Source organism: Lepus europaeus, chromosome 15, assembly GCF_033115175.1.
Source record: "Lepus europaeus isolate LE1 chromosome 15, mLepTim1.pri, whole genome shotgun sequence".
Classification (NCBI taxonomy): Eukaryota; Metazoa; Chordata; class Mammalia; order Lagomorpha; family Leporidae; genus Lepus; species Lepus europaeus.
Window position 1 is genome coordinate 29,637,152 of NC_084841.1, and position 13,551 is coordinate 29,650,702.

At 36.5% G+C, this 13,551-nt stretch overlaps 1 protein-coding gene across 8 annotated transcripts in view; it reads left to right on the forward strand.

Moving 5' to 3' along the window:
- NIPBL (NIPBL cohesin loading factor) overlaps window positions 1-13,551 on the forward strand; it is a 227,934-nt gene that overhangs the window by 178,074 nt on the left and 36,309 nt on the right. For all 8 annotated transcript variants that reach the window (XM_062212605.1, XM_062212607.1, XM_062212606.1 and 5 more), the window contains 8 exons: window positions 334-423; window positions 1,439-1,653; window positions 1,763-1,865; window positions 2,447-2,545; window positions 2,642-2,788; window positions 6,840-6,974; window positions 8,951-9,049; window positions 13,132-13,185. In XM_062212605.1, the coding sequence (XP_062068589.1) occupies window positions 334-423; window positions 1,439-1,653; window positions 1,763-1,865; window positions 2,447-2,545; window positions 2,642-2,788; window positions 6,840-6,974; window positions 8,951-9,049; window positions 13,132-13,185 (942 nt within the window). The remainder of the gene's footprint in view (window positions 1-333; window positions 424-1,438; window positions 1,654-1,762; window positions 1,866-2,446; window positions 2,546-2,641; window positions 2,789-6,839; window positions 6,975-8,950; window positions 9,050-13,131; window positions 13,186-13,551) is intronic.

The window sequence follows — 13,551 nt, forward strand, 5'->3', positions numbered from 1 at the left end:
TTCATTTATGAGATTTAAAGTTTGGAGGTGTTCTCTTTAATTCAAACAGAAAACCAGTTCCAGGGCATTCCTACTTCTGAGGATTTAACACATTGTTCTGGTAATTTTTGTTAGCTGCCAGTGTGCTGTTTAAAAGAAAGAAGGCATGTAGTTTCTGAAATATTTTTAAAATAAAGAAATAGTATTTTTCTGTTTCTTCCTCTTAGTTGCTATAGTTAACATTTTCACTTTTGATATTGTCAGTTTCTTTCCTCAGATTTTTGTTTACAACTAGATGATTATTAGAGCACACCAGTAATTTTTTTCTTTGTTCTTATTTGTTACACCCCGTAGGTTTCAGGAGGAGAAGATGAAATCCAACAGTTACAAAAGGCATTACTTGATTATTTGGATGAAAACACTGAGACTGATCCTTCACTAGTGGTAGGATTCTTTGCTTTCTGGAGGCAGGATACTATATGTATATTTAACTGGGTCTAAAAATATTGGAAGGTAGCATGAAGAAGAAAAGTTAAGTTGTCTGGAATATTGATTATACAAGGATACTAATAGTTATAGGTTGATTTGTCTTATATGGTATTCTGGTTATATGTATTATAGTATACCAAAATTTGAGTAATGAAAAATATTTTAAAATCTTTTTATAAATTACCTTTGAATCTTGGCTTGGTTGCTGGTTCTCACTGTGGATATGGGCCAGATGATGCATGAGATAATCCATCAATATACAAAAATAAACTATTTACTTATATTTCTATTTTTAAAATGTAGTCATTGTGTTTTCATGTGTATTGTGTGTCCAGAGTAGTAGTGTAATAGGTTCATATATAAAATGTATACACTATATTAGAAAACAGTAGCCATATACCTGGGGTATTTTTATTTATTCTTTTATGGCTGGAAAGTGTAATTAAATGAGATTATAGACCACTGAACTATTCAGCCAACTACTACAGGTTTTTGATATGCATTCAGAGGAACATACTTGCAATTGTTCTTCATATTAAACTACTTCACTGATAATTGATCTATGTATTTCTTGTAGAAATAAGACAAAATTTGAAAACAGGCAGAGTCTTCCACCTTCAGCATTTTATACATTTATTCTTAACTTTTACAGTTGACTGTAAAATCTGTCTGAATTTGCTGTCTCCAGTGATATGTCCTTGGGTAATTAGTTGATAGTAGTATTCTATATTTAATATACTTGTATTTATCAAATAATCATTGTATATCATTGTTGCAAATATTAGAACAAAGTAAAATATGTTTTCTATCTTTGAGGCTATCCCAAAGTTTTAAACTTTTTATCTGATGAAAATTGTTTTCAGTGAAACCTCACGATTGTGTTCTGGTTGTGAGTACTCTGATTTTATTAATTGCTGGAGAATTTTGTTGCTAATTTCATCATGCTCAAGTTTTTCTAATTTGTTTCTAGTTTTCTCGCAAGTTCTATATAGCCCAGTGGTTCCGTGACACAACTCTAGAAACAGAAAAAGCAATGAAATCACAAAAAGATGAAGAATCATCTGAAGGAACACATCATGCAAAAGAAATTGAGACAACTGGTCAAATTATGCATCGGGCTGAAAACCGGAAAAAATTTCTTAGAAGCATTATCAAAACCACACCTTCTCAGTTCAGCACATTAAAGTAAGATCCCAGATAGAAAATATATTTACATATTCTGTTATCTCTTTAATATCTATTAACCTAAGTTACAAAAAAAATTAATAAAATTTTGATGACTTTTCTGTTGCAGGATGAACTCTGATACTGTGGACTATGATGATGCTTGCTTGATTGTTCGATACTTAGCCTCCATGAGGCCATTTGCCCAAAGCTTTGATATTTATTTGACACAGGTAAACTGATCCAATATTTTTCATACAGAAATGTTGATTTTTCTGAGTGGATGCTTAAGGAGTTGTAACAATGTCTATTCATTACTGAGCGTGGATAGTTAAAAGATTATAGAAATTCTATATTACATATTTGTTATAAATGTCTTTTCTGCATGCCTTTTATATACTAATTCTTATTTCAAAAATAAGTGGCTATGTATTTATATGAATATACACATTATGGTATAAGTAGAGTGAATTACAAAATGTCCTTAATTAAAGGTATACACATAGTGAGGTTTCAGAGGGACTGAACGTTCTTGAAAATGAAAACAATAAAAAACAGTTTTGTTGAGAATACCAGAGTGAAGGAGGGCCCCAAAGTATACAATGCCTGCCTCACTTACCCCATGTGCTAATCTTTAAAGTTTTGGATTAGTAAATATTTTATATATAATCATTAAAATAATTTTATATCTAAGTACTCATATACAAAATAAAGGGAGGCAGGTAATAGATTTTTTTCTTGCATATTTTCATGCTATATTTTGTTAAATTTTATATATTCTAAAGTTTATGAAATATCAATGTTTGCTTGGCAGATTCTACGAGTTCTTGGTGAAAATGCAATTGCCGTTCGAACAAAAGCCATGAAGTGTTTATCTGAGGTTGTTGCTGTAGACCCCAGTATTCTTGCAAGGGTAAAGAGAGCAAAAATAATTCTTACTTGGTTGTTCTATTCAAATTAAAATGCTAGTTTATTAAGTATAAATTACCTTTTCTTTACTTTTGTTTAGCTCGATATGCAGCGAGGAGTTCATGGACGATTGATGGACAACTCCACCAGTGTCCGAGAAGCTGCAGTAGAATTACTTGGTCGATTTGTCCTTTGTCGACCTCAACTTGCGGAACAGTATTATGATATGCTAATTGAAAGAATATTGGTATGTTTGCCATTTTTATGATTCATCAATATAATTTTGCATTTTTAATATCATGTATTGTTTTAAAATGTTAAGCTAGAAAAGTAATGTATCAATTATATATTTATAGTCTTAATCTGTGAACTGTAGCAACTTTGTGAAGGATGCATTTTCAAGAGGAACACTGCTCAATATCATAAAACAGACCATTGGCAAAAATTGGATTTCTTTTCTCAGTTTCTATTACTTTTTGATTATTCCAGTTAACAATGAACAAATGATTAGGACTGCATGGAAAAATAGGAACCTAGAGTATTTATATATTCATATTTGTAAGTATATAAACAAGAATTATTATTTCAGTGAGAGAGAGCTATATAAAGTTAGTATCTGTTATTTTTGGATCCTTTATGCATATTTGCATGTTTCCTTAGAACTGAATTTTGACAAGCTCAGATACCTACAAGGTAACTCAGAAAGCTATTTGAGGCTTAAACACAAATTTAAAAATTACTGCTCTCAGACACTTTTTTCCTTCTTTGTCAGGGAACTCTTGCACTGTAGCATTTTCCTGGAAAACAAAAGGAAGCATTAGCATTAGGAAAGAACTTTGAAATCCCCACATGACCCATTACAGGAATATTGACTTTATATGTATTAGTGCGTGAGAGTGGGTATTCTCACCTTACCAAGTATTTATTACCATTAGAGTAGAGGGGTATACTTTTCAGCTTCAACTAGGTATAAAATCTTTGTTGTAGAATAATTGGGGGTGGGGGGGCGGCGCCATGGCTCACTAGGTTAATCCTCCGCCTGCGGCGCCGGCATCCCATATGAGCACCGGTTCTAGTCCCGGTTGCTCCTCTTCCAGTCCAGCTCTCTGCTGTGGCCTGGGAAAGCAGTGGAGGATGGCCCAGGTGCTTGGGTCCCTGCACCCTCGTGAGAGACCAGGAAGAAGCACCTGGCTCCTGGCTTCGGATTGGCACAGTTCCGCCCATCACGGCCATTTGGGGAGTGAACCAACGGAAGGAAGACCTTTCTCTCTGTCTCTCTCTCTCACTGTCTGTAATTCTGTCAAAAAAAAAAAAAAAAGAATAATTTGGGGTGAGTGGCAGGCCAAATGACCCCATATTGGAATATATGGCCTTGATATTTGGCTCCAGCTACTATCTCTTGCTTCCTGATAACGAAGACCCTGTGTACTAGTGTTGATGGCTCAGGTAATTTGGGTCCTGCCACCCACATGGGAGACCTGGATTGAGTTTCCTGGCTCCCAGCTTCAACCTGGCTGATCCCAGCCATTGCTAGTATTTGGAAAGTGAATATTGGATGGGAACTCTGTCTGTGTCTCCACCTGCTAAATAAAACAACAGGTCAACATTGTGGCATAACCCATTAAGCCTCCACCTGCGATGCTGGCATCCCATATGGGCACAGGTTTGAGACCTGGCTGCTCCACTTCCAGTCCAGCTCCCTGTTAATGCACCTGGGAAAGCAGAAGATGGCCCAAAAGCTTCGTCCCCTGCACCCACGTTGAAGACCTGGAAGAAGCTACAGACTCCTGGCTTTGGCCTGACCCAGCCCCATCTATTGTAGCCATTTAGGGAGTGAACCAATGGATGGAAGATCTCTCTGTTTCTCCTCTTGTCTCTGTAACTCTGCCTTTCAAATAAATAAAAAATAAATATTTAAAAACAACTAAAACAACAAAAAGCAAGGCAGGCTTTTGGCCTAGTGGTTAAGACGCCTACATCGTCCATCAGAGTACCTTGGTTCAAAACCAGGCTCCAAGTTCTGACTCTAGCTTCCTACTAATGTAGACCATGATAAGCAGTGGTAATGGCTCAAGTGATTTTGTTCCTGCAACCTGTGTGTTAGTTTTGCATTGAGTTCATACCTCTCAGCTTTGGCTCCCTCCTGGAATTATTGTAGGCATGTGAAGGAGTAAACCAGTCATTGAGAACTCTCTAAGTTAAAAAAAGTTTTAATTAAGAAATAATTTAAGAAAGGAGTAGAAGAACTTTTTCGCTTTTAGTGCTTCAGTCTTTTCAAGAGTAAAGAGTAAAATCAATAGGATTCTCAATTACCTGACAATTAACTCTAGCAAAATATCCTAAAATGTTTCAGAACTGCTAAATGACATAATGGAAATCAGTAATTTTGCACACTGCCTTATGCTTTTTATTTTTTTAATTTGTTAATATCAAAGTGTTCTTAAAGAATGGCTTATGTAGTCATCTTTCTTTAAGATTTATTTTATTTGAGAGAATAACAGAGCAGGAGAGATGAGAAAGAGATCTTCTATCTACTGGTTCACTTCCCAAATCTCTGTAACAGCCTGGGTGGGCCAGTCCAAAGCCAGGAGCCAAGAACTCTGTCCAGATCTCCCACATGGGTGGCAGTTTCCTGAATATTTGGGCCGTCTTCTGCTGCCTTGCTAGGAATGTTAGCGGGGCTCTGGATCAGAGTGAGCAGCAGGATTCCAAAATGGGATGCTTGCTTTGCAGTTGGCAGCTTAACATTGCTTAACCCCATGCCACACAACCAGTCCCAAAAGTCTTTTAAAGAAAAATTATACAGTAAACACCCTTAAACTCACCTCTATATTTGATCTAAACTTAAATTATCTTAAGTTAAATTACAAACATTTTACTACTTTTCTGTTTTTCCGTGCATACTTCAGCTTGACTATCACCAAAAATAAGGATATTGTCCTATCAAAAGAAAACTATCTCACCCAATCATTCATCTTCAGATTCTTAAGTTGGCTTTTTTTTTTTTTTTTTTTTTAAGAATTAGAATCCAATTTAAGGTAACACGTTGGAGTAGGCATCTTGGCACAGTGGGTTAAGCCACCACGTGTGATGCCTGCATTTGGTATCAGAGTGCTAGTTCAAGTCCTGGCTGCTTCGTTTCTAACCCAGCTCCCTGCTAATGTACCTGGGAAGAAGCAGATGATAGCTCTAGAACTTGAATTCCTGACACCCACATGGAGGCATAGATGGAGTTCCTGGCTCCTGGCTTCAGCCTGCTCCAGCCCTAGGTATTGCAGCCATTTAGGGAGAAAACTAACAAATGGAAGTTTGCTTGCTCGCACTCGTTTCTCTCTCTCTCTTTCTTTCTCTCCTCTCTCTCTCCCCCTCCCTCTCTCTCCCTCACCTTCTACCTCCCCCCTCCCTCTCTTTCTTTGTCTCTGTATCTTTCTCTGCCTTTCCCATTGCATTTGGTGATCGAGTCTCAAAGTTGAAGACTATCTTCCTACTCTTTTATATACTTCCCCATGACGTTGACTCACTTAAAAGACCAGGTCAGTTTTGTTATTTGCCCATCATTTTCTTTACTTTGTACTTTGTTCCCTTTAAATGGTAAGTTAGTACTAAAGGTTTGATTAAACTTTTCTGTTAAAATTTGATTAAATGCTATTTAAGTGCCAGATATTATTCTATTTATATTTATTATATATTTAATTTTAACAAGCTTATATTCTAGTCTTGTGTCCATTGCAAAGCAACAGAATGTGTTCTTGGATATACTATGTTGAAAGTAAATACAATATGCAGAAGATGTTTAGCTCAAAATTTTACGTCACTCCCTAGGATGCCTGCATCCCATTTCGGAGTGCCCGAGCTCTAACCCTAACCTCCACTTTGAGTCCACCTTCCTGTTAATAGATACCCTCAAAGGCAGAAGGTGATAATCCATGTACTTGGGTGTCTACCACCCATATGGGACACTAGGATGGAGTTCCAGGCTCCTAGCTTCAGCCTGTCCCAAGCTGTTTCAGCTATTTGGAAAGGGAACCAACAGAAAGCCCCTGTTTCTCTATCTCTGTCAGCCTCTCAAATACAATGAAAATGAGGAAATTAATAAATAAATGAATAATTTTAAGGAAAGTATAACAAATCATATTCATGTTAAGAAAACCTGTAAACAGAGAATGTATAAGCCACATATATCATGTTAACAAATAATGAATATAATGAATACCTATTTTCTAATTTCATTCTATCAAATTTGTACACTTCAGGTATTTCAATTTTTCTAACATTTAAAAATACTTTTCTGTTTTTAGGATACTGGTATCAGTGTCAGGAAAAGGGTAATAAAGATTCTAAGAGACATCTGCATTGAACAACCTACATTTCCAAAAATTACAGAAATGTGTGTAAAAATGATTCGTAGAGTCAATGATGAGGAGGGCATTAAGGTAAGACAAAACATTGGCCACTTTAAAACTTATTTTCTTTCATGTTTGAAATAAGATGTTTGTTACTGCTAAATTTTATTGATTTTTTTTAACTTTTATTTAATGAATATAAATTTCCAGTGTACAGCTTATGGATTACAATGGCTTCCCCCTCCCATAACTTCCCTCCCACCCGCAACCCTCCCCTCTCCCGCTCCCTCTCCCCTTCCATTTGCATCAAGATTCATTTTCAATTCTCTTTATATACAGAAGATCAATTTAGTATAAAGATTTCAACAGTTTGCACCCACATAGCAACACAAAGTGAAACATACTGTTTGAGTACTAGTTATAGCATTAAATCACAATGTACAGCACATTAAGGACAGAGATCCCGCATGAGGAGTAACTGCACAGTGGCTCCTGTTGTTGACCCAACAAATTGACACTCTAGTTTATGGCGCCAGTAACCACCCTAGGCTGTCGTCATGAGTTGCCAAGGCTATGGAAGCCTTCCAAGTTTGCCGACTCTGATCATATTTAGACAAGGTCATAAAAGACAGAGTGAGGATAGTAACCAATGATCCTAAGAGTGGCATTTACCAGGTTTGAACAATTATACAGCATTAAGTGGGGAAGAGGACCATCAGTACACACAGGTTGGGAGTAGAGCCATTGGTGGTAGAGTAGAGGTTATGATTACAAAGGAATGAGGCCCAAGTGCACTAGACAGGGCCTAGAACAAAGGACAGAGTCATTATTAGAGGAGCTAAGAAAGGTGCTGTCTAAGCTACAATTAAGTTTTCTGATTGAGAGGCAAATAGAACCTGATAGAAGGGGCTTGATAATAATCTGGTGGGCTTTAGGCCTTGTAAATTCAGAGGCCCAGACCTATCTATCTCTTCACATGGGGTATATCCTAAGGGAGGTGTGAACCTCCTAGGGGAAGGCACTCTGTTGACTTTCATTACTTGGCTGGCCTGGGAGGAGAGCTGGCCAGGTAAAGGCAGGTGGCATCTCTAACAAGAAATTTACAGTTCTGCCTGCAATGTTGCTGACCCTACTTGACCATCCCCTCAACATTTTTTGTTCTAAACTTAAATTTTTAATGTCTGGATTTTTGTATTGCATAAAATCTATTCTTTCTCAACCAATTCAGCAATTATGATATTTATTTATGTCATTGCATTATATCCAAAAGTTTGTCATCAGATTGAAACTGTTTTTCAAATGGTATGTGTTTAGTTTCCCAAATTAGTAAATAAAAACTATGTTGAAAGTTTAATCTTTAAATTCATTAGTGAATTCACATACATGTGTTGTCCCTAATTTTTTTAAGTTTGGTAAATACTATAACAACTACTCCAAAATCAGTAAAAATATAGTTTTTAGTTTCATCAAAAACATTTGTGAGGTAGGTGTTTGTACAACAATTAAAGACACCCACAACCCATATTGTAGTGCCTGCATTAAGTTCACTCCTCTGCTTCCTGTCCATCCTCTTGATAAATGAGCACCATGGGAGGCAGTAGATGATGGCTCTAAAGTACATGAGTCCTTGCACCCACTTCAGAGACCTAGACTGAGTTTCTAGCTCCTGGCTTTAGCTTGACCCAGCCCAAGCTCTTGCAGGCATTTGGGAAGCAAACCAGCCTTGGGAGATCTCCACCTTTCAAATATAAAAAATTTTAATTTTAAACAAAAACAAAATCCCTATGGGGTATACTATGCATAAGTTTTAGGCCAGGCTAGGCTAGGTATAGTAATACTCATTGAAATTATTTAGAATTTTTGCCACATTTTACAAATTCATACTTTTGAAAAAAAAATTAGTTATTTAAGAAAACTGTAAGGAAATTCATTCCAGACATTTCCATCAGTTTGTGTTTTGATTAGTTATTTATGGTTTTGTGATGAGCTTTATTGAGAATTTGGGATTGTATATTTGCTGTGTTTGTTATGATGAGTTAGGTGATTTTACTTTTTTTTTCTTCTAGAAATTAGTGAATGAAACATTCCAAAAACTCTGGTTTACTCCAACTCCACACAATGACAAAGAGGCAATGACAAGGAAAATTTTAAATATCACTGATGTGGTAAGAAAGGATGGAATAAGTGTGTGGTCACTGGTGCAAAGCTAGTTGAGGTTCAACCTGTGTTATGAAGGGATAGGCAGTGATGAAATATTTGATTAATTTGGATATTTAGTCATGCTTCTTTTACCTTATGTTTCTGGAGATACTCAAAGGATGCAAGTAAGTTGAGGTTGTTTTCTCATAGCCAAAATTCTTGGTGTTCATTCATGTTAAGTATGAATGTTGAGATTCTCCTATTTTTGCAACAGTTAAAGACAGGGAAAGAAGTGGAAGAATAGATAACAGTGGTCCAAGAGTGGCAACTTAGACATTATTCTACCTTTTTCAGAAAATATGAATTTAGATTAGTTTTGTTTCATTACAGACATAGACTGTGATTTTTTTTACCCAGAATACATTTTTAATTATATTTTTAAATTTATTAATACATAGAGATTTGATAAATCTCATACATACAATTCCAGGAAGACAGTGATAATATTACTCCTTCCTTCTCTGCCTCCTCTTTCCTAGTTTTAACTTTTTGTGATAATATACTTTCAATTTACTTTATAATCACAGGTTCAATGTTCCTCTAAACAAGTAAAAAGTAGACCACTGTTCCACAGGAATATAGACAAGGGCTGTAAACAGTAATCAGATCTCAAGATGTCAGTTTCACTAGTATACATTACTTTTTTGTACTGTATATACTAGTTACCAAAAATCAGAGAAAACATATAATATTTGTGTTTTGAGGACTGGCTTATTTCACTAAGTATGATGATCTCCATTTGCAGCCATTTTATTATGAATGACAGGCTTTCATTCTTTTTTATGACTGAGTAATATTCCATCGTATGTATTTGCCGCATTTTCTTTATCCTGTCATCAGCTTATGGATATCTGGGTTGATTCCACATCATCTTAGCTATTGTGAATTCTGCTGCTTTAAACATGAGGGTAAAGTCTTTCATATGCTGATTCATCTCCTATGAATAAATTTCCCAGGAGTGGGATTGTTGTGTCATGTGTTAGATCTATTTGCAGATTTCTGAGGAATCTCTATACTGTCTTCCATAATGGTTATACTAGTTTACATTCCTACCAATAGTATATCAGGGTACCTTTTTTTTCCACATCCTCACCATTTGGATGATAGCCATTCTAAGTAGGGTGAGGTGAAACCTCATTGTGATTTTTATTTGCATTTCTCTAATGTCTGCTGATCCTGAACGTATTTTCATTTGTCTATTGGCCATTTGTATTTCATCTTTTGAAAAATGCCTGTTCATGTCCTTAGCCCATTTCTTAACTGGATTGTTTTATTGTTTTGTTGTTGCTGAGTTTTTTGAGCTCCTTATATATTCTGGATGTCAGATGCATAGTTTGCAAATATTTTCTTCCATTCTGTCTGTTGCCTTTACACTTTGTTGAGAGCTTCCTCTTAGCTAGATGTATTCTCATCTGTCTGTTTTTGCTTTTATTGCCTACAGTTTTTGGGTCTTACTCAAGAAGTCTTTGCAGAGTCCGGTGTCTTGTATTGTTTCCCTGATGTTTTCCTTAAGTAGTTAGTTTGGTAGTTTCAGGTCAAATTTTAAATCCTTGATACATTGTGATTTTTGTATGGGATGTGAGGTGGGGCTCTTGCTTCATATGGAGATCCAATTTTCTCAATACCATTTGTGGAAGAGATTGTCCTTTCTCCAGGAAGTGATTTAGCTCAAACAAATTAGCTCAAAGATTAATTGGTTATAAATGCATGGATTACTTTCTGGAGTTTCTGATCTGTTCCATTGGTCCATGTGTCTATTTTTATGCCAGTACCAGGCTGTCTTGATTATAATTGCCCTATTGTTGCAGTGGATTCGTTTCTTAGAGGAGCAGCGTGGTGGGGGCAAGAGGCGCAGAGTCACCACACAGACCCCGGGAGTCGGGTGAAAGCAGGCTTAGGCAAGCAGCCGGCAGACTCGATTATTTCAGTTAGTACAACAGCTTATATAGCCAAGACCAACCAATCCTGTCAAGGGGCGGTCTATGCCCCAACCAATCACAATCTGTTGCCAGGCAGTTTCCAAAGCCATCCAATCACAGCCTGTTGCCAGGCAGTTTCCAAAGCCATCCAATCACAGCCTGTTGCCAGGCAATTTCCAAAGCCATTCCTGAGTAACTGACGCTCGCTTGCCAGTGGCCACCTTGGCATGGCCTTCTCATTCCACCACACCCTATAGTATGTCTTGAAATTTAGTGTTGTGATGCCTCCAGATTTTTTTATTATTTCAGGTTGCTTTAGCCTTTCTGGATCTCTTGGGTTTCCACATGATTTTTAGGGTCATTTTTTTCTAGATCTGAGAATATCTTTGGTGTTGGTGTTGGATGGCAATGAATGTATTAAATTGCCTTGGGTAGTATGGATATTTTGATGATATTAATTCTTCCAATCCACAGATGTGCAAGATTTTTCCTTTTTTTTTTTTTTTTTTTGGTGTCTTATTTCCTTCCTTAATGTTTTGTAATTTTCATTGTGAACATCTTTCACATCCCTGATTAAATTTATCCAAAGGCATTTAAAGTATTTTGTAGCCATCGTTAATGGGACTGATATTGGGAGTTCTTTTTAAGCCATGGCATTGTTTGTGGATGCAAATGCCATTTTTGTGTGTTGATTTTATTTTCTACAACATTGCAAGCTCTCTTATGAGTTCTAATAATGTCTTAGTAGAGTCTTTCGGTTCCCCTATATAAGAGATCATATCATCTGCAAACAGGGACAATTTGAATTCCTTCTTTGCAGTTTGTATCCCTTTGATTTCTTTTTCTTGCCTAATGGCTCTGGCTAAAACTTCCAGGAGTACATGGAGTATTCATGGTAAAAGTGGGCATCCTTGTCTGCTTCCAGATCTTAATGGAAATGCTTCCAGATTTCCCCCATTCATTGTGATGCTGGCTGTGTGTTTGTCTTATATTCCTGTGATTGTATTGAGGCATGTTCTTTCTATACTCCATTTGTTTAAGGTTTTCATCAAGAAAGGATGTTGTATGTTGTCAAATGCTTTCTCTGCGTCTATTAAGATAATCATTTTTATTCTTCAGTTAGTTAATGTGATGTATCAGATTTATTGATTTGTGTATGTTGAACCATCCCTGCATCCCTGGGATAAATCCCACTTGGTCTAGGCAGACGATCTTTTTTGATGTGTTGTTGGATTCAATTAGCTGGTATTTTGTTGTGGATTTTTACATCCGCGTTCATTAGGAATATTGGTCTATAGTTCTGTTTCTTTGTTGTACCTTTATCTTGGAATTTTGGAATTAAGGTGAAGCTGGAGTTTGTGAGGATTCCTTCCCTTTCAATGGCTTTGAATACTTCAAGAATAAAGATTAGTTCTGGCCAGCGCTGCGGCTCACTAGGCTAATCCTCCGCCTGCGGCGCCAGCACACTGGGTTCTAGTCCCAGTCGGGGCACCGGATTCTGTCCCGGTTGCCCCTCTTCCAGGCCAGCTCTCTGCTGTGGCCAGGGAGTGCAGTGAAGGATGGCCCAAGTGCTTGGGCCCTGCACCCCATGGGAGACCAGGATAAGCACCTGGCTCCTGCCATTGGATCAGCGCGGTGCGCCAGCCACAGTGCGCCAGCCGCAGCAGCCATTGGAGGGTGAACCAACGGCAAAACGAAGACCTTTCTCTCTGTCTCTCTCTCTCACTGTCCACTCTGCCTATCAAAAAATAAAAAAAAATTTAAAAAAATATTTGATATACATAATTATATTCTGTATAACATATTTTTATTCTTTTTAAGCTTTACAGATTTTTCTGGTAGAGTGTGGTTCAAATTATTGTTCAAGATTTAGTACTATATTAATTAAACTTCAATATATTAAACTAATTTTTTTACTATCTTCCAAGATATTTTTACAATAAAATTATATAACATTTGTTATTGTTTGGGTTGCTGAAAATAACAAATTATTTACCTTAAAATAAACTTTTTAATTTGAGAAAACTGAGACTTTTATATACTTAAAGCTAAAGTATGCAAAAATATTTTTTCATTATAAAATACGTTTCTAATATTTATTGATAATTTTATCATTTTTTCCTTCTTAGGTTGCTGCATGCAGAGATACTGGATATGACTGGTTTGAGCAACTACTTCAAAATGTGAGTATTATTTTGACATTGATAACACGGAGTCTAATAGAAGGTCAATCCTTAACAGACTTTACGATTTAAAAGAATCTTTTCAGTTCTGTGTTAATTATTTACCTTTTTCTAGGAAAAATTCATGTCAATATTAAGTTAAATGTTTTTCTTGCTCCCTATTTAGTCAGTTATTCTGCTGTTACAACAGTAAGTTTTCTGAATAGCTAATTGAAATCCTGTCTTCCCTTCCAAATAATTATTTCTTTTCTATTCCTTTAGATAATAGTCATGAGATCTTTAAATATACATATTGCAGGCCGGCGCCGTGGCTTAACAGGATAATCCTCCGCCTTGCGGCGCCAGCACACCGGGTTCTAGTCCCGG